We start from the raw sequence: 25,386 nt of genomic DNA on the forward strand, positions 1-25,386 counted from the left end.
CTAATCAGAATTAAAGAATAAGTTGAGTTAAATTCTGAAAATCCGAAGATAGAAGAAAGCAGTAGACCCGTCCCTAGTTCTCCAAAACCCAAAGTATAGGAACTTTAGTAATTCAACTGAGTAGAGATGACTCATGTCTAAGTTTTTGTTTGTTTCGCTTTTGTTTTTAAAACCAAGAATCTAAAGACAGGGAGCAGCCAACTGACTTTTCATCTCCCAGATTAGGGTAACCCAATTAAATTAACACATATTAAATATCTAACCACAGTGTTAGTGTTACAGATGTCGGCTTCAAAGGCACTCGGAAAGCCTTAGCAACTTCACACAAAGCAGCATTCAACCAAAAGAAAATGATTTGCCTGTGTGTCATTCAGAAGTTGACATTTTACCTCTTTGCAAAAATAAGGGAGAATTTGCCTATAAAATATAAGGTTGGATACAGCTCTGTTTGAGCCATATGACCAGTATTCAAATACTGGTTTGAACAAATAATTTGGATTATATTAATTGTTATTGCTATTAGTACAGTATGTACATATTATATCAATTATTAATAATAAAAAGCTGGCTTTATGAAACCAGTGAAAACTTCCACTGAACTTCTCTAAAACCATCCCTATTTTAGATTTTTTGGTAGGGCAACCTGTTTAGGATAAATGAATATTAGTCCCATCCCAGTTACATAGGGATAACTTTCCTAAGAATTAAGCAAGCTAATTTACATTTTAGGATGAATAAAAAAACAGAAGGTGTTATCAAATGTGATACTATCGTGGGGTATCATCATTAATTGGGTACAGGACAAAGTTTATCATATTATTTTTACTTTGCACAAAGCTGCAATGCAGTTCTACTTCTGAGCTTCCTAAAAATGAGACAGAGCAGTAGCATGTCCAGGGAAGGACTACAACGATCCAGCTTAAAAGATGACTACAGTATGGCTGTACGAGGTCTCTACATGAGAAATAACATAGAGTGACGCTCTTCAACTGAGAAAGACAATCCAATAGGAGATAATAAGATTCTCATCTTATTTGGCAAAGTTGGATAGGACTTTGAGGTTACTTGGCCCAACCCTGTCTTCTGCATTTAAGGAAATGGAGGCATGGATGGACAGGCTGAATCACGGCAGTGCCGTAAGTGGAGGTGGTCTCCGGACTTGGGCTCTAGGACTCTTCCATTATACGTGTTGCTTTTCACAAAGAGGATGAAACAGCAGGAAGAGGCCTTCACTGTAATTCAAGCCAAAATATAAAACTGTGAATGTCTGAGTAGGATTTCCAAATCCACTATGCCTTAACTTACGGGTTCAGTAAAAAAGAAGTCTTGAATGGGATTTTCATCACTCATCAGTTCCTTCTAAGTCCTTATACAACATCTGAGGCCAAAACAAACAGAAAAGCTGCCCAAACTCTTGGAAGTCATAAAGCAAAAGTCGGCATCTGCTGTGACCCAGGCACCACCTTGGTCTTTCATGGCACCTAAATCAAGTGGCCTGGAATCCTCATGGGATGCCATGTTCTGTGCCTTGCTCAGGGTTCAGGAGTCTGAGAAGAAAACACTCAGAGAAGTGCCAAGTTTATTAGAGTGAGAGAGGACTACCCTCACATTGCCACCAACAGACATAGACCCCAGAGATGCATGCCCTGACCTCACACCAATAATTATGGGAAATCTCTTGAGTTGGAAGACACCTTACAGGTGACAAGGTTGAGCCTCTCATCTGATGTGCTAATCCCCCTTAAACATCTCCCTCCAGTGGACTGAGGTTAGATTCTGTTTAACTTGTAGCCATGATGGAAACTTTCGTCAGTCCTGAATCCGCACTCTGGAAACAGAGAATGTTTAAGTACTATATGGCAATAGAGGGAAAGTTCCTTGGCTTAGGCCCCATTTGTCTCTTTTCTTATGAGAAAAGGTTCTCAGAGTCCAGTGCAAAGTCCCTCAAAGTCCCTCCACCAAGCACAAAGCACAGAAAGGAGGTTTGGGACTAGCGACTGGTAGCTGCATTTTTGTCCTCGAGTTTTCAGAAGGTCTACTTCTTGGTCCCCAGAAGGCCTCTGTTGCAGGGTTCTGGGGCCAGCCCCTTCCAGGAACATCTTGTCCTTACGTTCAGGGATTTCCTCCCAGAAAACGGCTAGGTCTGCTGTTCAACCAGCTGTAGTTTGGCAGTCTTGACTCGGTGGGCTTCCTTCAGGTTCCGAGCTCGGACGTCTGGGTTAGAAATGAACTCCACTTGCTGCACAGGGAACCAGCCTCGCTCCCCATCTGAGAGTCGCATGCCCTCCAGCCAGCCTAGGGGCACAGGGTAGGTGGGAAGAAGAATTAACCAGGACCGACCCATAATAACCTCCTCCTGATCTCCTTCCCTAAAGTTTTTCTGAATGGTAAGGCTGAAAGGACTGGAAAACCCCGGGCATGGGAAATCCAGCCTCCCTGTGTGTTAACACGGGCTGTTCTAGGTCTGACAAGGTCTACAGCTGCCTACTCCTGGGCCTTCTCCACTCTTGTGCGTTGAACTCTGTTCCCGCGAAATATATATTGATGTTTTAACCGCAAGTGCCTCAGAATGTGGCCTTATTTGGGAACAGGATTGTTGCAGGTGTAATTAGTAAAGTTAAGGTGAGGTCACACTTGAGTAAAGTGGGCCTTAATCCCATATAACTGGTATCCTTATAAAAAGAGGGAAATTTGGGAAGAAAGGGAAGAAAGAGGTAGTGACTGGAGTTAGGCTACCACAAGCCAAGAACACCTGGGGCCACCAGAAGCTAGAAGAGGCAAGGAAGGATCCTCCCGAAGAGATGACAGAGAGAGCATGGCCCTGGCAACTATCTGATTTCGGATTTCTGGCTTCTAGAACCATGAGAGAACACATTCTATCGTTTTAAGGCACCCCATCTGTGATACTTTGTTATGTAGGAAACAAACACCTCCACCTAGAGTATCCCGCCTCCGACGCCCAGCTTACTCGCGGATTCTCCCTCTTACCATCGCTGCTCTGCTGAGTCACCATCACCACATCGGCCTTCTCTAGCGCCAACTCGTCATTCTCTCGGGGTTTGTAGGCTCGAAGGCACTGTACTTGGGGGGAGTCTTTGGAAGAGAAGAGTGTGAAGAGAAGTTAGGAAAGGCAAGTGACCGGAACCCTGAGGGGGCATTACAAGGGGTTGGGAGGACTCAGGAGAGAGAGTGTTCAGGCTTTAGAAAGTTACAGACAAATGAGACAATTGCAAAAATCTTCATCCTCTACGAGGACACAAAATAGTCAAAAACGAAATGGAAACACCGAAACAGAAACGAATCCAAAATTCTGTCTCTCCAAGGAAGATGAATTGAGAAATACGCTGTGAGCACCTTCAGTGACTCATTACCATGTATACTCAAATTCTGCACAAGACCCATCTTCCTTCTGTAACTTGCCCTGACTCTAGTCCTCAATGGAGTCTGAATTCCTTTAAAAGTAATTGTCCAGGGGCGCCTGGGTGGCTCAGTGGGTTAAGCCGCTGCCTTCGGCTCAGGTCATGATCTCGGGGTCCTGGGATCGAGTCCCGCATCGGGCTCTCTGCTCAGCAGGGAGCCTGCTTCCCTCTCTCTCTCTCTGCCTGCCTCTCTGCCTACTTGTGATCTGTGTCTGTCAAATAAATAAATAAAATCTTTAAAAAAAAAAAAAAAAAAAAAAAAAAAAGTAATTGTCCAGGCCAAACCCATTTACCACTTATCCAGCTGTTTTGTGTATGTGTTCTGTTTCCCCAAACAGATTGCAAAATCTGATTCTGTGACTCAGTCTTCATTTCCTTCCCAGTAGCAGAAGTGGGACTGAAGAGAGGCAACTGTGGGCTCCAGGTATGACCTTAATCCCCTCCAGCTTCCCTTTCCTCCCTTCTAAGTGACGGGGTTGATCAAGATGATTCCTCAGGAAATTCTGGATTTTCTCTTTCTCACTATTTTTGTGAACCAGAGGAAATTTCCACAGTTTTCAAGCTCAAGATAACAAGCCTCAGAGGACTCCTGACCCACAAGCATTCCATTTTCTGTGGGTTTATCACTCTTTCTACATTACCGCACTTCGCTGGCTCCCTCAGAAAACAAACAGAACGGCTACATTATGATCGGTACTTCTTTTCCTAAAGCTTATCTCCTTCTGCCATTTACAAGACAACAGCGATGGAGGAACAGCCTCTTCTAGCCTTCCTTCCAACTGGGGAACTGAATGCCCACAGACTGGTCATGGAAAGAACAAGTCAGTAAGACTCAGTTTACAGCCTGGTTCTCCTACTTCCTTTTCCGAGGTTCCTTGCATTTGCTTGTTCTTTTGAATTACCCGTGTTCCTTTGAGTTCAATTCCTCTGTGGATAGCAATTAGGGAATTCTTACTGGAGGCCAACTGTGGGGCTTAGATGAGAGCCAGAAATCCAGGCTTCACATGAATGCAAGAGACTTTCGTCATATGTGTGTGCGTCTATGGCTGCCTGGGGGTACCTGGAAGCCTGGGCTGCGGGCAGTGGTCTCAGGTCATTCTGTACAGGGGAGGGAGTGGATAAGACAAATCTTCTAGGCTGCTATTCTCCCACAGCTCCCACTCCAGCCCTACTTTGTCCCCGTATTTCCCCAAGACCTTTAAGCAGGTCTCTCTATCTATCTACCTATCTAGCAGGATAGACTTAAGGGGACAAATGTTGAAAAAAGAGCAAATTACTGCCCAAGAGAGGAAGTATATTGAGGAGGAGGCAGTACCATTGTGGTGAGCAGTTTTAAGTGGATCATCTCAGGGGCTTAAGCTCCAGTGGCCAGACTTCCACTCTAAACCTCTGGACAGAAGCAGTAAGTGCGAGTCTCAGAGTTAGCACCCGGCCTCCTGAATGCCTACATCCGAAGGTGACTTCCAGCCCTGCCATCTTCCTCTCCCTTTTATCCCTTCACTCACCATAACACTCCAGAAGGTCCAGCTCCTCTCTGGGCATGGCCAAGGCTGAGATCCATCGAAGCTTCTCACTTCTGAGGAAAGAAAGCGGGGTCAATGCCTCAACGGCAGCTCTGGGGTGTAGGGTGAAGGCCAGACGGGGAAGGGGAATGACTGTGGGAAAGAACTGTCTGGTTCAAAACGCCTAGTTCAATGACATCTAGGACAAAAGCCAACGGGACTTTGCTTGCTTGGGAACACGAGATCTTGAATTGTATGTTACTGTGTTTATCACTCTTTGCTTTTCTCCTTCTCTTTCTTAATGGTGTATCTTTCAAGCGGCAACACAATGTCAACTGTCAGTTATACACATGAGATTTTCCATTTTGTACTGAGCAAATGCTCATCTCAGTTTAGAGTCCCTCTATCCCTTTGCATACTTCTCGATACTCTATTGCCCGCCTCCTTTCCATCAAACATCTCAGAGATAAAAATTATTTTATAATCATAATTAGATCAGGGAAATATATCTGCTATATTTTTGGTCATGCAATATAACCCAAACTGATTGTGTAATTATCTGAAGGATTTTGTATGATGTGAGGCTCTGCTTCCAAAAACACTGGAGTACTTGAGAGCTGACCCTATTTCTACTCCAGGAAGATGCCGCCCAGAACACTAAATAAAGAACACGAGTCTGTATCTGATTGCTTGATTTCGGTGACATTTTGTATACAAACCCTTAATGTCAGCCCCTATGTTCCATAAGTGAAGACAGGTATGGTTGATCCTACCCTGAGGGGTCTTCCGAGAGACAAAACTGAAAAGTGTCCACAACACAAGGATCCTTGGACCATTGGGTGTTATGTCAAACTTTTTAAAGAAGAGGCTTCTTGTATCTCTTACAACAGCAATAGTAGTTACAGTGCTGTAGTTGTTCATTATTTTAGGTATAGTATACTAGGGTTTATCGGTATTATTCTTTAATATTCTCCAAAATGTATGTATCTCTGTGTGACTGTATTTATTATTATTACTATTATTAAAAAGATGAGCATATCAAAGTTCTCAACACTACGGATTTCCGCTCAACAGAGGACTGGATTGGAAGGTGAGAGGAAAGCGAGTTAAAGACATCCCAGTGCTTGTCTTATCCACATGTATGTCCACCAGCCTTTGGGACTGAAGAGTTTCTGGCTTATACACGTGGCTTATCACTCGGGGACATCAGCAATTCAGTCCTTTATTCACTCCATACCAGCCCATCTCCTTTCTGTTGTCTTGCAGACTTTGTCCCTCTTGACTGAAGAGCGTAAAATAGGTATTAAACTTTGGTAGTGACTTTGCACCCTTCCCTACCCCATCTCTTGCAAGTTGTCTCTTAGCTCTAAGAGTTTGGGTTTGGGGTGCCCTGTGGGTGCCCTCCAGTCCAGAATAGGATGGACAGTGCTGTGGCTGTTTTCTGGGCACATTTTCTGCCCCGGCCCCATTTCCTTCCCAGGATGGCCTCCCGCCCTCCCTCCCAGCTCCTCCGCCCAGCCCCATCTCACTGGGTCTCAGTGCTGAAGAGGAACTCGGCCTGGGTGCCCTGCGCGTTGTGCAGCAGGAAGAGCCGGAAGAGGTTTTTGTGAGGTCCGTGGAGCTTCATTTCACACTTCTCCCCTCGGATGGAAGAAAAGGGAGCATGGTCGAACACCAGGAACCGGCTACCCCTGCAAAACACAAGGCTGGTCAACCCAGTTCTGTAACTGGTACACTTCATCCTCCCTCTCGTCTCTGGATTCAAAATCCCTATCCTTTGCAGCTTGCAAATTCTGCCCAATACCAGGAGATGGTGCTACCTCGCTCCTAAGACGGTAGCTCCAGAGTCCCTGGGGATCTGTCGCCAATCTGGCAAACCACCCGTCTACAGCAACCACTACTTCACCACTTTAAAGAGTTGCTGAGACAGAACCAACATACACTTTCCAAGGCCCTTAGGACCAAAGAGTTAGGATCTGGAACTGGCTAAGAACGTCTAAGTTAAGGCTGAGTCTAGCCCAAATAAACTGATCTGAGAATGTGGTAAGTTAGTTCGCTACGTTTTGCTCTGTGTCCGTAACACGGTACAAGCCCTGCCATGTGATCTCGGGACAGAGTTTGGTGGGATCTCCTTCTTCCTCTTCTCTAGGCCATGACCTGCACTCCACGGGCCGAGCCACTGAGAAGGGCTCCTCTAGGAGCACGAGCCTTCTCTGTCCCGGTGAGTCCTGCCCTCCTGCTTCATCCCATTCCCCGCTTGTGCTCTGGCCTCCCGTTCCGCCACTGACTCTCGGGGCCGAGACAGCAACAGACAGTCGTTGAAGAGATGCAGGTGGACCGGACGTGTGTTCAGCTTCCTTCGCAGCCCTGGGGAGAGGCTGAACTCCAGGGCGGTCAGCTCTCCACTCTTCACCAGCCAGCGTGACTGCGAAATGAGCGGGAATATCTGTAGCGTGGGGAGACACCAAAGGCCGTGTCAGGGACAGGGCAAGCGTGAGCCTTCCTCAGTCCGGCCCTCCCCATCATGCCTCTTGCTCGTGAGTTCCACCACTGACACTCACCTCTTCCAGATCCTCCTTCCTGCTCATAACCCAACCACTTAGACCGCATCTCTCAGAGCCCTCTGCCTACCACAGTCTACCGCTGTGCAGCTCCCGCGTCCACAGCGCAGGCAAATGGCAGGTGCCTGTGGCTCAACCCAAGACAGTGACTACATGAGAGAGTCAGCCCAGGAAGCCTGAACTGAAGGGGGGCTGGGAGCCCCCGTCAGGGCATGGGAGGGTGTGAGGCAGGGAACAGGAGCTGAGTGTCTTAGAAGTTAAGAGATTTGGTCGGTTCTGACATCTGTTCTTTCTCTGATTCTGACCGGAGACTGGAGGGAGCAGGTGGAGTCATGTGTGGGACTGAGACTAAGGAGAACCAGGTGGGGTCTGCTGGGCACCGGAAGCTGGTGAAGACCAGGGTCCCGGACGACAAGAACATGCGCATCAGGGATCTTCCCCGCTCTTCAAGGGAAGCAAGGACGGTTCTCTGCTCTGAGGAGAAATCTGAATCTGGAATGTTCATTTACATTTGTATTTTGATGGGAGATTTTGGCCCTGTATTTGGAATTAATTTCGTATTGCTTTGGTTAGACACTAGGCAAAGACTTGGTAAAACACTCAATGGTTTAAGCACTAAATGTATCTTCACAAAGGTTTACGCTGGTCAGTCCTCCCTCGCCTGCCCACTTCCCAAATGCACTTCCTTCCCCTCAGGTAACCCCCTCCCCTCAGGTGACCACTGTCCTTTATTTCCCATGTATCCTTCCAGAGTTTCTCTGTTAGACACAAGCCAACACAGACACAGATCTGTACCCTCCTACGCTGTCACCAAAGATAATGCGCCATAACACACGCAGTTCCGTGTTTATCCTTTTTCACTTAATACTGTACTCTGGAGACTGAAGCAGACCCTTGGGTGTCCCAGAGCCAGGACAGAAGAGAAGGCATGCAGGAGTGAGGGCAGACACCGGGTCACTGTGAGGACGACGGTTCGGCATTAGAGGGGGACGCGTGGGGGGTGCTGAAGTGAGGATTCGCAGGCGGGGTTGGGGTGCCAGGGACCCACTCACTTTGCATTCGAACTCAATCTTCTGGCTCAGGTAGATGAGCTCCTCTGTCCGTCGCATCCTCTGGACGTTGTTATTGCAGTCCCGGATCAGCTGAGGGTGGAGCAGGGGGAGGAGAGAGAGAAGAGCAGTGTCAGAGGCTGTGACCTTGGAGTCCCCTCCAAGAAATCTGGAGGTTGGTTGTGTGACTGCCTCCGTTTTTTCCCGGCAGGCTGGGAGGGCATGAAGGCAGCATCAGACTGAAGTTCTAGGCCTCTGGTCTACCTTGTATGACCTGAGGGGACATTCCTGGGTGGAGTGAATGTAAGATTTAATCTGGGGATGGTGGTAGTGAGAGCACAGTCCCTTGGTGTGGAGTGTCCTCAGCGTGGGAAGGAGACGGGGAGGAGGCCAGGGGAGAGGGTGTTTGGAGGTTTGGTGGGTTCCTGAGGTGGCTGAGCAATCCCACTGGCATGGTCCTGTGCTCTCTGGAGTCACAGGACTGCACAGAAGAAGAATCTCTGAGAAGGCCAGTCAAGGGGTCTGAGTGGGGGTGGCTGCTTACCTCCTCCAGGGCGTGATGGGCCTTGGTGGCCTCTGCTTCCTCGGAAGAGCCTGGCTGTGTTCTCTTCAGAATGTTCTATAGAACGAACAGTAGGCCGGAGCCAGAGGGAAAGAAGGGGGGGAGAACAGAAAGAGAAAATTGAGGGTCGGCTAACAAAGTCTGGGAACAGATTTTCTGTAGCAAATTCACCCCGAGGAAGAAGGGCGTGGGCCGTGGGGAGAGGGCACGCATCGTCCACAGGGTGTGGGAAAGGGGCAGAAGAATGGCCGGTCCCATGCCTTGGGGCTCCTTGAGATTATCCCTTTCGGGTGGAGGGGAGAGGCCCAGAGGGGTACCCGTTGTACCTGGAGCAGCAGCTTGAGGCGCGTGATCCGCTGGAAGGGCAGGATGAGGAAGGACTTGAGGGAAAGGCGCTGGCAGACAGGGTCGCTCTCCAGCTTCTCCAGGACCTCTCGGAAACTGCTGTTGCTGGTCCTGTGTGGGCAGCGAGCCTCGAGTGAGGGGGGGACACGGAGAGGACTGGAGGCACGGCGAAGGCACGGGGAGCGGACACGCAGGGGCACGTCTGCGGCAGGGGTGTCTAAAGGGCGGGTCGGGGCTGGGATCCCGGAGCAGGCACGAGAACACGCGCTTTGGGGACACGATGCAGGGATGGGGCTGGGGGGGTTTCGGGGCAAGGTCACCGCAGAGCCCACAGGGGGACCGGACGGGGATGAGGTCTTACAGCAGGCCTTGGAAGGTTCGTTCCTGGTAGGTCTGGTTGGTGACGTAAGGCAGGTAGACCCGGCGGAAACTGGGAGCGTGGTTCAGGACGACATCACACACTTGGAAGGTGAAGATGTTGCTCTCGAAGTTCTCCTCCAGGTCTGAAAGGAACCTGCAGGGCATTGACACAAGTCGCCTGAGGCTTGTGAGCCTCTCGTGAGCAGTCGGCTGAGCCCTGCTACTCCTTGGGTTGGTGACTCCTTCCTTGTACTTGTCGGTAACTTCTACTGACCGTTCTTTGCTCTGTGCCCCTGCCGTCCGGGACAGTCCCTAGTTTGCCCCGCTACAACCCTCTGATCCTTAGAATCCATTTCCTATTCCTTTTTGATTTTTCTGGCTTTCTGATCTTTACCTGTTTCCCACAGCCCATCTCTGTGCACTGCCTGCCCACGGGACACCCCGCCTGCACCTTCGGAAGCACATCGCGTGCGTCTGCTGATCCATGAAGGGACCTGTCCACCCCCACACCCTCCCCTCGTCCTTGCTCTCCCCACCCCCGCAGCACTGGCCATCATGAAGGGAGCAGCGAGAGGGCTGCCGAGAGAGCAGAACCACCGCCACCAGCAGCGATGGTTTTCAGGCTAACGATTCGGAGGCCGAGGGAGCGGCGGCTGGGAGAACAGGACTCTCACGTGGTGCTGACGTCACGCACGTCCTGCAGCCGGGAGAAGAGCCACTGGTATTCCTGGTTGGAAAGGGTGGCCCGCAGCGGGGCGGACAGCTGGAAGTGATCCACCGCCACGTGCAGGCTGCGTAGGTACGAGGCTTCTGACACGATCAGCTCAAATTTGGCCTGGGAAGTTGTAGAGGAGATTAACTTAAAATAGGTATCGAGGGGCGCCTGGGTGGCTCAGTGGGTTAAAGCTTCTGCCTTCGGCTCGGGTCATGATCTCAGGGTCCTGGGATCGAGCCCTGTATCGGCCTTTCTGCTCAGCAGGGAGCCTGCTTCTTCCTCTCTCTCTGCCTGCCTCTCTGCCTGCTTGTGACCTCTGTCTGTCAAATAAATAAATAAAATCTTTAAAGAATAATAAAATAGGTATCGAGTCCCCAGTGTACGTGAGCCACTGCATAACGTTCTGGGGGCAGAGGAGGGAACACGGCTCCTCCTCCCACAGCTCACGGCCACATCGGAGCCCAACGCTGTATCGGGAGGATAAGGAAACAGCACCAGAGCCGAAGGAAGAATGAGTGCAAGCCCCTCCAGGTGTAGGAGAAAAGGATACTTTCCAGAAGCTCAAATAAATGGAGTGTTTTGGGAACAAGTATTTATCCTGCAGTAGTCGCAGGAGACGAGGCTGGGGAGGCCAGCAGAGGTCTGGAGGAGAGGACTGCGTCAACAAAGCAAATGGTTTGGACTTGAGGCAATGGGAAGATTAAAAGAGGCTTCGTGTAGGGAAATAACTTGATCAGATCTGGTTTTTATAAAGGTTATTTCTGAGCACTTTGTGGAGAGGAGCAGGGGGAGCAAGGGGGCCACGTTAGGAAACCGCCACAGTCATTGCAGGTGGCTGACGGGGTCTGAATGGCCGTGGCGGTGGGGAGGCAGGCCAGCTCCCAATGACTTAGGAGGCAGATCTGGGAGAACTTGATTCGTCGCTGGAAATGGGGCCGGAACCAGCCGCCAGAGTCACAAATTAATGTCTTGGTTCTGGAGTTTGGTAACTGAGTGAGTTTGTTAACTCACTGAGCCAAGGAACTTTGGAAGAGGGGCAGATTTAGGGGGTGAAGGTGATTTGGGGCGTGAGGAGAAAGGGGAGGTAGCAGGGGACTGGAGAACAGGATATGCTGTTGTGGCTTCACGGAGACGGTCCAGCACTTGGGAACTGCTGGGGAGGTCCCAGCAGGCGGCGCCGTGGTTCCCGGGCCTGCCCTCCTCCACAGGGCTGCTCAGGCTCTCCCCCCAAGCCTGGGCTTCAAGGTAGATGCAGGGACAGAAAAGACAGAGTCGACACACACACCTGGCTGATGACTGTCACATACAACACTGAACGGGGACACAAGCTCCGTTTGAATACTCGTTCCAACATTCACTGACTGTGGCTCAGCTAACCTCACCGAACCTCAGGTTTTTTTGTCTTTTTGTGTAGGTACAGTGACCCCCATGCCACAAAGATGTGGCGACCGTGAAAGGAAATGGAGCTGGTGTAAGCACCTTGTGCTTGTGCGCCCACAATGCTGTTTTATGGAAGGACTATGTGCACGCAAGAGGCCTCTCTTCTCAGAACAGCAGACCAGGGCTGGCCCGGGAGGCCTGGGGGACTTCCCGGTGTGCTGGCGCTGCGGACAGACAGCGAGGGTTCATATCGTCTCCTGCCATTTGGTCCGTAAGAACTGGGCAGGTCACTGATTTTCTACGTAACCCCCATGTACTTGAAAGCTGAGATCATTATAAGGCCCCCAAGTCTGAGCTTCCAAAAAACCTAAACATTTATGGCAGCCTCTGTTTGCTTTGTTCATCCATAAGTCCTTCTGGCCAGCATCCAACTCCTTCCCACCTCTGAAATGGGGAGAACACGGCATTAAGATGCACCAAACTAGTACAGCGCGCTAAAAGCTAGGTACGGATACTTCACCTAAACCACACAGCAATCCTGAAAGACAGACATTATCCTCAAGCTTTAGACCAGGAAACTGAGGTTTGGTGGTTCTATAACTTGCCTGAAGGTACACGGCCTGCAAGTGCTGAAGCCAGGATTCAAACCCAGGTGGGCCTGACTTGAAATTACAGTGCAACAGAGAACATTCTTGGAGTGACTGCTATGCACTAGGCACTCACCCTTTTTGTGACCCAGTTTTACAACTGAGAAAGCAGAAGGTTAGAAAGATCAAGTGATCGGGCCAAAGTTAAGCACCCAGCAAACCGCAAAGTGGGCCTCACGACCGGGTCACTTATTCCAGAGCCCAGTATGTACGCATGATTCCATGATGCCTGTCCTGGCGCCATGTTGTCCTCCTGGGAAGAGGGTTCTAACCCACATTTTGGGTGGATTATTAAGAGAAGCTCTCCAGGTGGAACCTAGTAATGGTACCCGTGGAACACCCTGTAACATCCGACAAGCAGCCTCTACTACGGTCTTGCCACTGGGCGTACGGACCGAACCAAGGCTGACGGTCATCCCAAAGCCTGCATGAGACCAGCGGGCCACAGGACAGCTGCACGGGACGCAGCGAAAAGCCACTCACATACACGCCTTGGTGGAAGAGAAAATCTCCAGTGCAGTGTGGAACCCCGGTTGAGGAGGGAAATTTGAGTCCAGCCTGAAGCGGCCATGAAGGGATCAATTCCACATTCCTCCCAGCGGACTCAAGGCCATGGTCACTTTGTGTGAGCCCCAGCCAGCAACAGTAGGAGGAAGCGCCCTGTGGACGTGGGGAGGAGGGCCGGTGCTGACCCCCCGATAGCAGTCCAGATGCCCCCGAGTGGAGATGAGCGACAGCCGTGGCGGGCACAGAGCGTGTGCTGGGGACAGCCTGCTCCTGCTGGTGGCGGTGGCAGCGAGGAGAAATCAGGAGGAGACTCTGTTCTCCCGCGATAGCGCCCCCCAGCCCTTCCCCGCCCCTGCCCACCGGGTACCTCCTGTAGTTTTTGGTCTTCGTGGGTCATGGAGAGCAGCACGGTGCTGTTGCGCACCACGGGGATTTCCTGCCAGAGGGAGCCGCTGGAGGCCATGGACAGGCGCTGCAGGTAAGACTCTGAGGAGACCAGGGTCCTCCGGGGCTGCCGGGGGGAGGCTGGCCCGGTCGCCTCTCCCAGGCTGTCCAACCGCTGCTGGCTTTGAATCTCCTTGTTCAGAACCACGTCGCTGTACTCCTGGTACAGCAGCTGGGCTGCGGGGGCACAGAAGCACGGCAGAGGGAGAGAATCAGGGAGGCAGGGAGGCTGAGGCACGAAGACAGAAGCCGCCGAGCTGCTTCTGACTGTCCTGGAGATCCTCTCACCCTGTGGAGATCACAGCCCTGCTGAGGACAGCCAGGAGCTCCAGTCTGGGGCAAAACGCCATAGGGGTCTACTTCTGTTTCCAGGTACTCACACGAGTTGATGAGCTTCGAGCGGCGTCTCGAGAAGCCTCCCATGACCTCCTTTGGTTTCTTCTCCCTGTGGAGGCAAGGAGGGCTCTGGGTGCTTGCCGGACACTGAGGCAGAGAAGCCCCAGGTGACCGAGATGAGACAGTCTCCCGACCCCTGGGACATATGCTGGGATGTGAGGGCCGAATCCCCTCGGGACGCAAGCTGCGGCCTGACCCGCTCCGAGGTAGTTCAGAGCTGTTTCGGACGTCATGTTGCACTGTTATGGGGGTTTAGTTCACGGGTAAAGAACCTAGGAGGATGGGAGGGTCAGAGCCCGCTGACAGCCAGGCAGAGAAAGGATGCCCTTACCCTGGGGGCCTGGTGTACCTCTCTTACCCTCCCCACCCCTGGAAGACACAGTGTCCCCAAACGCTTGTCAACTAACAGAAATCTCAGGATCCTAAGAAAAGACAGTCCAAACGTGTCTGTCAGAAGAGAAGGTGACTCACCGAAAAACAATGGTGTCTGAAGGGCCAAGCACTTTTTCTACGGCTGGACCTCTTGTATCTGGAAATGGAGAGGGGGAAGTCACTGAGATTTGAGAGGGACATTCAGAGAGCCCAAGAAGGTAAGACCTAGAGCAGGAGATGCGGCACCGAAGTAGAAAGCACTCGAGGACACCATTTTACCAGGGGCGTCCCCATCCCTGGTATCAGACGTGAACTGGACAAGAGGACGTCCTCTCTACGACAAGGAGGACATCAAGCAGGTGTTGGTAGCTGGAGAGGTGTGCGTCATGGGGTGGGGGGGACATCCACAACCACCTTGGGGAAAACAGATACACAGTAAAAGGACACCACGGCTGGGTGACAGAGACAGACGGCAAGGAGAAGGAAGAGCATTATAGGGAGCCCAGAGGGGTTTTCAAAGGCTTCCCTCTGTGTTGACATTGGGTATGTGCATGAGTGAAGCCACCAGAAGGAACAGTAGAGGCCCTGGCGACAGAAGATGGGTGCGCTGCTGAGAGCCGGAGAAAGCTTGGTCCAACAGGAGCATCACCATGCTCCTCGCTTGTCGCTTACCTGAACAGCCCTCAGGCAAGATGGAAGGTCGGCGCAGGCCTTGGCGGTTCCAGCCTTTGTGCTTACTGGATCCCTCACCAGGATCTACACCCTGCCCGCTGCTACTCTCCGGTGCTCTCCCTGGGTCCCGCCTGTGGGGCCAGCTGGACGCCTTCTCCAGATGGGGATGGCTGAGTTTTGCCGACTGCCTCGCTTGGCCTACATCCAACCTCCTCAGGCCATTGGCTCCTTCCTGAGGGGCTGTTCTTCTCAAAGATCCTCTGGCAGGGGCCTCAGACTCTTCTGAGGGTCCTGGTTCAGAAGTGGGTCCTGGGAGCTCCAGACTCCAGGGTGTGGTTGGGGAAGAGGGACTTAGAAGGGTTGCCACGTTGCTGAAAGCCATGCCAGGGGACCCTTCACTTTTGCTCCTGCTGGTGGGGGCCAAAGAGTCTGCTGATCGGCCCATGGCTGGGGGCCAGGAGGTACGTCCAACAGAATGGGGAGTGGAGACTGTCCGCTCTTGACAAATAAGCCTTGGCTTACCCTGACCCCCTGCATTCATGAGTTCTCCCTGAGTGCTCCTGCTCCTCCCCCTGGACTTCGGGGGTAATGGGGGTGGTTCAGTGGGAGGATCCATAATAGGGACAGGGGGTAGAGGCCTGTAGGTCCTTGGACTACTAGAAGAAGAAACAGAATGGTGGGTCTGCGACAAATCAGGGGTTGGGGGTAATGGCTTGTTGTATCTCAGCCTGCGGGAGGAGGAGGTCTGAGTAGGGTGGGGAGTGTCCGGGGTAGAGGGCAGAGGTCGGTGCTGCCTTGCCACGAGGGAGTCCGGGACTGGGGGAAGTGGGCCTTTGGGGGGACCATGTAGGCCCGAACCTGGGGCCAAAGGAAGAGGATGGCCACACCGCTTCAGCACGGGAACTCCCGCGTGGAGATGGCTGTCTCTGTCTCCCATGGAGGGGTGGACACGCCTCTTCTCTGGGGGAGGAGGGGGCAGAGGTTCGAGAATCCTCCCGTCTACAGAGACAAGGGGTGGGGAAGAGCCATAGGCAATAGACTCTGGGGCAGAGGCTGAAGTGTGTCGGGGGCCACATGGCTGGGTGCTGCAGGGACTACTGGATCTTTCTGGATGTGAGGTGGATTCTTGACAGTCCTGCCCCAGAGTCAATAATGAACTAGGGGATTCTGGAATGATCCTGCAGTCCCTGCCACTTTTCCTGTCCCTTCTTGGGATCACAGAGCCATAGATGGCAGGTTTGGGGGCTCTCTGGGGCAACTCTGAATGGGAGAAGGAAAGTGATAGTCCCAGCAGGTCCGGAGTTGGCTCCGTCCTGTGAGAGCCTGGGAAGGAGTTGCTCCTTAGGTGCTGGAAAGCCCCTGTGGAGTGGCCTAGGGGGCTCTCAGGGTTGGCCCGGCTGGAGCTGGTGGATATTTCCACGGTGGCCTCTGCAGTCAGGAAGCCACGGAGGGGAGCTGGGGGAGTCTCAGAAGCCCCACAGTGGGATGTGCTGTTGGTCCAAAGAGATGCTCTGGAGGTTTCTGAAGCATGTGCAGCAAGAGAGGACGCCCTCCTGGAAGAGGCGACTGGGGGGCTGGCAGAGGATGACGTGGCTGTGCTCGGGGAGACGTCGGCAGGACTGGAAGGAGCTGAACCGGGTGTCCTTGGAGGAGCTGCCAGTGTGCCGGCAGAGACCAGCTCAGTCCCCTGGCTGAACACTGCCCCCTTCCCCAGCTCGGATCCCTGCTGCTGGCGGTCCTGAGCTGTTTCTTGATCAGGTGACTCCCCAGCAGGGAAAGAGCCTGGTAAAGAAACGGGCTGGGAGGACCATCCTCCTGACTCCAGTGCAGGCGCTGGAGCTACAGGCGGTGGTTCCTCAGCCCGAGGCTCCCTCTGAGTCCCAGGAACACTGGTCATGGGACGACAGGTGTCTAGAAACAAGTCACAGGGAGCAGAGACCTCAGAGGCTACCGGAGCCTGTGTGGAAGGACCATCGCGTGCTTCCCCCTCTTCTGTACTCCCCTCTCCGGCCCCTCCCGGCAGCGGGTCCCCATCCCAGTTCCCCGGCTCCTCCTCCTGGCCCTGCACGAACATCACTTTCCGCTGAAGACCTTGACCTTCTTGCCTTCCAGTTACTTTCCCTGGTCTCCCCACCAAGCTTTGCCTCTCCTCATTCTGGGCATCCATGCTGCTCTCCCTTGGCCCCCCGAACTCCCTCTTCCCCTTCTCCCCCTGCGGCAGATCTCCCCGGCCCTGAGTCTTCCTCTCCTGCTCGTGACAGTGTAGACCTTCCAAGTCCCCACAAAGCCCCGTTCTTTCTCCTTGTTCTGCAAGCATCATATCACCTCGCATCTGCTCCTGTTTTTGCCTTTGTTCTCCCTCCGTACCATCAACCTGCTCCCCCTTCTGTTCCTGCTCCCCTGAATGGCCACCCTCCCTGACAGTTGCTTCCTCCTGGAAGCCCGTGTCTGCTAGTCCCTGCTCCCCCAGCCCCTCGGCCCCCAGAAGGCACATGGGTCCCCGGCTCCCTGGACCTTCTCGTGCCGCCGTGGACTGCGGTTCTTCCCCCTGCCAGACATAGTCCCCTGGCTGGTGAGTCTCTTCAGGGTCCTGTTCACAGGAAGGACCAAATCTGGGCTGAGCAGAGGCGTCTGGAAAAGCTTCCTTCTTCTCTTCCACATGTCCAGTTTCCCCAGTCGAAGACGTGAGTTCTGGTTGAAATTCCATCTCCACGCCACCACCCAGCTCACTGGATTCTGGGACCATGTCTAGATGTTCACCTGGAACAGGGCAGGCCCTGAGCTCTGAGGGAGCCGGCGTCCTCGCCTCCCCATTAGTCGGACTCTGAGGCACCAGCTCCTGGAGCTCTGGGGTATCCCCCATCTCGCCCACGGAGTCTTCCTGGTTGGTCTCTGCACCTGCAGGGGCTTCCTTGGGGACAGACGTCACGCTCTTGGTTGCACAGCTCTTCACATCCCTGAAGTCTCCCTGCTGGGTCTCTGAGAGTTCTCGTCCCTCTGCCCACGTGGAGGATGGCTCCCAGCCTTCCTGAGCGTCGGGCCCCAAGGCAGCGGTCTGACGGCTTCTCCTGAGAGCTTCCGGGATAACACTGAGCTCCGCTAAGGCAGGGATGGGGGTCGAGACCCCATGTTGGGGCTCCTCAGCCTCCATCAGGGCTGAGCCCTAGAGGGGAACAGAATACAGTTTGTATCACCCTTTCCGCTTCTACCTATCAAAGGGACACACCGCAGAGAACAAGAGTGGCACATTCCCTTGGATCCATTTCCAGTCATTCTTTGTCAACAGAGTCAGTGATAGCCTCTACGAAATGTATCACTGATTTATTCATCTAATAAATATTTACCAGGTGACCTCCTTAAGGGCAGGGCATTTGGCGGTAAATAAGACAGACCAAGACTGTGTCCTCGTGGAGCCTGCTGTCTTGTGGAGGAGACAGATAATAAATGATTAAATGAGAGCGTAAGACCGTTGTCAAAGAGCAGGGAGCACTCCCAGTGGTCATTACTCTCTAGATTGTATGATGTCATACTGTCTCTCCCTGTCTCCTCTCTGGACACCAAGCATGACTCAGTCCGGTATAACTGCCAGACACCGTGAGTGACACACCCTGCATCCAACAGCCCAGAGAAGCAAGAAGGGGGGTGGTCTTCCTCAGGCTGCCGAGGGCATTGAAATCGGCCTGGCCCCTGTAGCCAGTGTCCGAGGCACGAAAGGGTAGTGTGATCTCCCTAGGCACAGTCTGGACTTGACTTGACATCTTATTTTCCAGAGTATCCAGCAGCGCCTCATAACTAATGAGCAATTCTGTCTTCCATTACAGAAGCAGCTGTTGTAGGTGTACCGGGGTGGCTCAGTCGGTAAGGGCACAGGACATGATCCCAGGGTCCTCGGATGGACCCCCCGATCCCTGTTGGGCTTCCTGCTCGGCAAGGAGTCTGCTTCTCCCTCTCACTCTGCCCCTCCCCACCACAAACAAACAAAATCTTAAAAATAAAAAATAATTTTTACAGAAGCAGCTGTTGTGCAGTAGAACGATAACTAGACTAACCAGACTAGAACTGTAGTAGACACAGAAGTGACCCCCTCAGCCAGGTCCACGACACGGTGCTACCCTCACGAGCTTACTCCCCCCTGCTTCCAACGACCTTGTGAACACTCTTCCCATCACTTCTTAAAAGTCTGACCTTCCCACCTGCCTTCTCATTTCCAGCAGAAAACATCACCTCCCACCTTGCAAAGAATTTAGAAACCCGCGGAGAGAAGCAGTTCCTGGCAATCAGAGCACCCTGAGTTGAGATCTTTCTTTCTTCCTGCTTTGACCGCCCAACAGGTGTCCCTCCCTCCCCTTACATCCCGTGTTCTTTAGCTTGTCTTCTTGGTCACCTCCCGTGATGGATTTTCTCCTCTTCTCACACCATCGCCCTCTCTGTCAGAACCACCCCACAACGGCAGCACAGCCCTGGCTTTCTCACCTGAACTGTAGAAGGAACTGTGCGTGCCTGAGGTCCTCACCTCCTCCCTTCTCACCTGCCTCCACTGGTGCTTCACCAGGCACCACGCTGCCCACCTGCCCCACCATCGCCCATGCTGACACACTTAGCATGGTGGCTGTTGTCGGAGTCGGACACCACTGCCTTTCGAGATACTCCTCCTTTCTATCTGTGAGAACACACGCTCCTGGTTTAGCTCCGTAAGCTTCTCCAGGCCTTGGACCAGGGGCCGGCACTCCTCTCCGTAGACTCACCAGCGCTCATTCACATCACTTCTCCTCCGCAACGTTTATACAATCACAATTCCATGTGTATTTCGATGTGTCATCGATCCCCAACAACGGTGGTAAGCTTCACCAGATCAACATCCATCGTGCTCGACTGTCCGCACCTAGCACCATACTTGGCCCATACTCAGAGCTCACTACATGCTTTTCATTTCTTTTTTTTTTTTTTTTAAGGTTTTCTTTCTTTATCTGTCAGAGAGAGAGAGAGAGCACAAGCAGGGGAAGCGACAGGCAGAGGAGGCAGGAGAAGCAGGCTTTCTGCTGAGCAAGGAGCCTGATGTGGGACTCGATCCCAGGACCCTGGGATCGTGACCTGAGCCAACTGAGCCACCCAGGCATCCCTCAATACAAGCTTTTCAATGATGGAGCAAAAGCCTTGCTTCCCTCCTGCCCCACCTTCCCCAGATCGAACCTGCTGCCACGTCCTGTTGAATGCACGTCCTATGTATCCCTCGAGTCTGTCCCCTTCTCTCCATCCGCCCTGCTAGCCCCTGGTGCGCTCTCCTGCCCTCTCTCACCCAGGCCACTGCAGCTGGGGCCCGGCCTGGCCACTGGCCTCCACGCAGCTCCTCTTGCCCTAAGTCCACAGTACTCTGTACCCAGCATGGGAGTGATGCTTCCGTGCCTCACGTCTTGTTTAAATCCTCAGTAGCCTCTGATGACGACTGGGATGAAACCCAAATACTCAGTCTGGGTTACATGCCCTCCACGCCTGACCTCTGCCTTCCCCGGCAGGAGCCTCCACAGCGGCCAGCATCCCCGCCCCCCGTGCCTGCGCGCTGCCCCTCGGCCTGGGATCCTTTTCCGGACCAGCGCACCCTTTGCTCCTCTCACACTCACTGCACTTGTAATTACACATTTAATGTCTGTTTTCCAGGCTGGAGCGTGAGCTTCATGAGAGCACAAAGGCTGCCGTGTTAACTGTGCAGTCTCCTTGCCTGCAGCTGACTTTGTCCTCCCCAAAGATTTATCGCATGAATGCAGAAGGAAAGAAGAGTTCAAAGCATGTTGCTCAATTTTTACTTCTGCCTTGTATGTATCTTGTGAATTTTGCTCATTGTCACTTTAGACAATTGCAGAAATCGTTTACTTTACGTGAACACCTATTTCTTACCTTTAGCAGGGGCATAAACTCCTTCTCTGCAAGGATTTCTAATGAAGAGTAGGTAACGTTAAAAAGTACACTGTTAACTTCGAAGGTCACAGAAGTGTTAGGGATTGTAATTACTGTTGAGGAGAGAGAAAGTGTAAAAAAGAAATACAGGATTTACGAGCAGAAAGGACCTTCAGAGACACACAAGAAGCTCTGCCTCCCTTACAGACAGGGAAACTGGAGGTCCCATAACCTAAACCCTTGCTCAAACTTCTTTTTTTTTTAAAAATATTTTATTTATTTATTTGAGAGAGAGAGAGAGAGAGAATGAGAAGGGAGAGGGTCAGAGGGAGAAGCAGACTCCCCACCGAGCAGGGAGCCAGAGGCGAGACTCGATCCTGGGACTCCAGGATCATGACCTGCCCTTGCTCAAACTTCTTAAGCAAATGGTACAGGTGAGCTCAAACCGAAGTCTCCTGATGGGTGTCTACTATAGGACACCAGGAGCCTGGGTGCGAGAAGCTGGCAGGTCACTGGCCTAGAGAAGATCCTGGGGGGCCTGTGGAACCCAAGCTGCCCCCCCCAACCCACATATTTCTCTTGTCTTCTCTGGGCTTAACGTGGAAACCCACCCCCCAAAATGCCCGCCGTCCTTGCTGCATAAGCATACACCTTCACACAAGCATGCTTGCACGAGCACCCAAGCACACGCATGCAGGCACACACACACACACACACAGTAAGCCACCCTTGCTGCTCCCATGCAACAGAGTCTGACATAACCAAACAGACAGGTCCCTAGCCACCCTGCAGAGGCAGCGTGTGACAAGTTCCTGGCCACCCCACAGACACAGATACCATCTATATGGGGCAAAGAGCCACGTCTAACGTAAGCACACTTGTGTGGAAGGACTTTTGTGTCCTTTTCCAGTTACCTGACACGGTGCGTGATTGACTCCCTATTTCTAGACCCAAGTGCAAAACACTATAATCACGAGATGATACTGTGACGTGACCCTGTTCTCTCAACCGCACATTAAATACTACAGTTGCTCACTGTAAACACTTTCTGAAACTTGGCTCCTACCTAAGGAGGCTGCGTGACTTCACCTGAAGTCTCGCCTCACCCACATCTGTATTGTGCTGGCCCTGCCCCCAAGTACACGCTCAAGTCCTTGAATCTAGTGGCCCCTAAACACGTGAGCGTCTGCTGCTCTCTTCTGGCCGTATCTCCACGCGCCCTGGGGTACGTGGGTACCCTCGGTTCCATTCGGGTGACGCCACGCACGTCTGTCCCCTACAAGCCCATGGACACTATTTCTACCACTGCCTTTATCCATCTGGAAATAGTGAGGTCACCAGATTAGCCACCATTTACCACAAAGGAAGAACATATCCTATGGGCCCTGTACCAGATCCTGTCCTGATCTGATGGCAGTCAGGCACGACAAAGCTACAAGGTGAGAAAGCTCAAGGAAGGCTACAAACATGGTTCCACTCATAAAGGCATCAGGAGAGCGCCTTTCTGCATTGCCCATGTGCCCATTATCCTCCTCATCTCCTTCTCCACCAGGGGTGACTAATCACTATTTACCTGAGCACAGGCCAAGACCGGGCATGGCATCGTGGTGATCCGGCCTTCCTCCGGACCAGAAACATTTTGCATCTGCTGACCCTGTCCACATGTCACTACTTTCAAGCCCCAAGTCACTCTACGGATACAGCGTGTGACAGAGCTCAGCATCTCCTTGGGAGCCCCCCACACCTGAGCTCGTGGCCATTTCTAATCACCAGACAGACAACTGTATTTCAAAGATCCCCTCCTCCCTGTCACACTGCTTGTTCTTCAAACCTGTGTTGAGCACCACGTGTTTTTTTGAGGAGCATGCTTCTGGATTTTCCAGCAGCACCAGGTTCAAATATTCTGACTGACACCAAAAATCACTACGATACTCTTGAACTTACAGTGCGACTGAATTTACACTCTTGTTTATACTGCTGCTCACGTTTGAAAAATATCAGAATGTTCTCTTTCTCTTTCTGAGTTAGAGCATAAGACCACCATATGGATGTATGCCTTTATTCACTGTTTGACATTATGCTACAAAGATAGGAAAATGAGAGCAGCTTTCTGGACCACTAACTGCTAACACCTGCGTTCTACCCGCTTGAGGAAAGCTCCACCAAACCAGTGAAAACTGTAATAAACATCTCTTATCTGTTCCCTCATGTCTGAAGATACCACATTATCCACTGTCTTGTAGACCCCATCAGCTGACCCAGAACACCCATGCCGATGGATGCCCCCACACATCCATCCGTGGCCCTGGTGCCATCCCCAGAGATAATGTGAGTATGAGCAACCGACCTCTCTGTGTCCTTAACAGAGACCCTGAGGTGACCTTGCTCGGGTCCACCTTGCAGACACTATAAATGACCAGCTCCTGTGCACTCCACAGACAGAGTGACTCATCCGTGTCTACACTGGATGCAGAAAGTCACCTGTTTGACCGACACGACCGACACTGGAACCACTGTGCTCCTGTTCAACCCGGGATCCCGCGTGTGACCCCATTCTCGTCCACGCCGCACAGTGACTGACCGCTCCAGACACCACGAATGACATGATCCTGTCTATCCTCCAGACGCCATGCTTAATGTGGTTATAGTCAACCTCAGACAGACTACGTTCTGGGAAGCCATACACATTGGGGACCCCTAACACAGGACGACTCCTGACTATATTTAGAATTACTGTTTTGTTTTGTTTTTTTTTTAACTTAAATTCAACTAGCCAACATACAGTACATCATTAGTTTTTGATGAGGGACTCCCCTTCATATCTCCTGACTTCTCTCTCTTCCCCACTAGGATACTAACAGGCAATCCTGTCAACCGGTCTCTCTTAGAATTGAAACCTCCATCCTTCCTCCTCCCCAGTCCCCAAGAACCCCCCCAACAGACATGGCTTCAGTTTCTGTCAACCCAAATTTGTTAACAAATGATCCCCACTGAGCTTCTTCGCACTCCGGCGTAGATAAAACAGGAAGCCTGAGAAAGGGGCCCCATCTGGAGCGGTCTAGTTGGGAGCTGGGGTTCCTGGAGTTGACCAAGGATGCAAGACCAGGGAATGCAAGTTGGGGAGCAAAGGAGGCAAGAAAGTGGAAAACAAAGTTCTCTCCCTGGTCTGTCTGACACACCCTTACCCCTCAACCCGATGAGAGTCCTGGCCAGAGTTCACTTCTAGGTAGACAGGAGAACAAATCTGTCTTGGGAATCCGAGACCCAGGAAGGGGATAGGGCCCGAGATCTGAAAATCCCCTGGCATCAGGACTAGCCTTCCTGGGGCAGTGGTGCTAGAAGACAACCTTTAACGATGCTCAGAACCAGCCCTGTTCTGGCATCACCACCCCCCGCTCCCGGCTCCAAGAGTTCCCTTCCCACCTCCCCAACGTCAGAATGCAAAGTCACCATTATCAAGAAGCTTTGGAAGTTCTTCGAATATACGGGGAAATAGGGCGGGGGCAGGGCAGGAGTCACTTTTACGGGTTCAGGCACCTTGGCACCTTGGCGAGCAGGGAGAGGCGTGTACTTAGGCATACACGGTACGCAAATCCATAGGAAGGTAAATGAAGGAAGGCCCAGGCCTGGGGAAGAGAAAGGGGACAATAAAACACGTCTAGATAGGGAATACGGCCACAAAGGGAGTCTCAGGTAATTCTCACTACGGGGTTAGGTTTCCCCAGAGCCGGGGACTTAGAAGGAAGAGCCCCGACCACTGGCCCAGGCAACATCTGGGGGCAGGGGGGCAGGGTGCCCAGTTCCAAGGCGGGGACCAGGCCGGAAGCAAGTTTTTCAGGCAAGAGCCTTTCCTCCAGCCTCCCTCCTCTTCAGACCTGGGTACTCAGCCGCACACCCCAACTCGGCCTGACTGCCCTGCCCCCCATTTCCGGAGCCCGTGGCCCGCGACCCCGGCCGGGGTGGCCGCAGGGCGAAGGCCCGGATTCCCGTCCTTCCCGGCCCTCCCTTACCTCCGCCGGGGCGCTCCAGCCGCCCGCCCGGAGCCACGGGCCGCGGGGGAGGGGGGCACCCACCTGGGCAGTGTCACATGCTGTCTCGGCCCGAGAGTCCCCTCCGGGTCCCCGGCGCCGGCCGGCCGTCCCCAGCGCAGGCCCGGCCGCCCCAGCCGCCCCACCCGCGGCCCGCCCCTCCCCGCCCGGCCGGGAGGGAGGGATCTGACTCTCCTCGGAAGTTTCAGGTGTGGAAACCGGGGACACACCTTCCTGGGGGAGGGGCAGGGCCCGGCGGCGCCCGAGCCCCATTGGTGTGGAGGAGGCTCCCGCGTCAGCGCTGGGAAGTGGCGGGCGGGCCGGGAGCGGAGCCCGGGGCGCGGGGCGCAGGCGGCGGCGCGGCGGGGAGAGCGGCGCGGGGCGCGCGGGGCAGGGCGCGCCGAGGCCGGCGGCGGCACGGCGGGGCGCGGGGCCCGGGGCCGACCGAGGGGCCCCTCGTGAGTCGCGCGTGTCTCCGCGGACGGCCCGGGTGTTTCTTCTCCGGGGATTTCTTGGGGTCGCCGCCGAAGCCTGC

The 25,386-nt window shown here is 53.0% G+C and overlaps 1 protein-coding gene across 6 annotated transcripts; it reads right to left on the minus strand.

Annotated features, from left to right (window-relative positions):
* Window positions 1–1,561: 1,561 nt before the first annotated feature.
* ARHGEF5 (Rho guanine nucleotide exchange factor 5) lies at window positions 1,562–25,000 on the minus strand. 6 transcript variants are annotated; one of them, XM_046021018.1, is made up of 16 exons: window positions 24,834–24,996; window positions 24,361–24,449; window positions 14,932–18,094; window positions 14,359–14,416; window positions 13,872–13,936; window positions 13,415–13,668; window positions 10,473–10,633; window positions 9,800–9,952; window positions 9,420–9,549; window positions 9,076–9,150; window positions 8,535–8,624; window positions 7,210–7,367; window positions 6,451–6,612; window positions 4,925–4,995; window positions 2,989–3,093; window positions 1,562–2,295 (listed from the first exon to the last, which is right to left on the minus strand). In XM_046021018.1, the coding sequence occupies exons 2-16, from the start codon at window positions 24,400–24,402 to the stop codon at window positions 2,138–2,140; spliced, it is 4,845 nt and encodes a 1,614-aa protein (XP_045876974.1). In that variant the 5' UTR covers window positions 24,403–24,449; window positions 24,834–24,996; the 3' UTR covers window positions 1,562–2,137. The 6 variants fall into 6 exon arrangements, with proteins under 6 accessions (XP_045876974.1, XP_045876972.1, XP_045876975.1 ...); XM_046021016.1 differs by having other exon boundaries at window positions 24,274–24,449; XM_046021019.1 differs by having other exon boundaries at window positions 24,897–24,969.
* Window positions 25,001–25,386: the final 386 nt, after the last annotated feature.

This window comes from Meles meles, chromosome 10 (assembly GCF_922984935.1).
Source record: "Meles meles chromosome 10, mMelMel3.1 paternal haplotype, whole genome shotgun sequence".
Classification (NCBI taxonomy): domain Eukaryota; kingdom Metazoa; phylum Chordata; class Mammalia; order Carnivora; family Mustelidae; genus Meles; species Meles meles.

Coding starts and splice junctions, on each gene's coding strand:
- ARHGEF5 (XM_046021016.1), bottom strand. CDS start 24,402: ATGCCTAAGTACACGCCTCTCCCTGCTCGCCAAGGTGCCAAGGTGCCT. Junction 18,095..24,273: donor TCCAAAGCTTCTTGATAATG/GTGACTTTGCAT, acceptor GTTCCCCTCTAG/GGCTCAGCCCTGATGGAGGC. Junction 10,634..13,414: donor AAGACCAAAAACTACAGGAG/GTACCCGGTGGG, acceptor ACAACTTCCCAG/GCCAAATTTGAGCTGATCGT.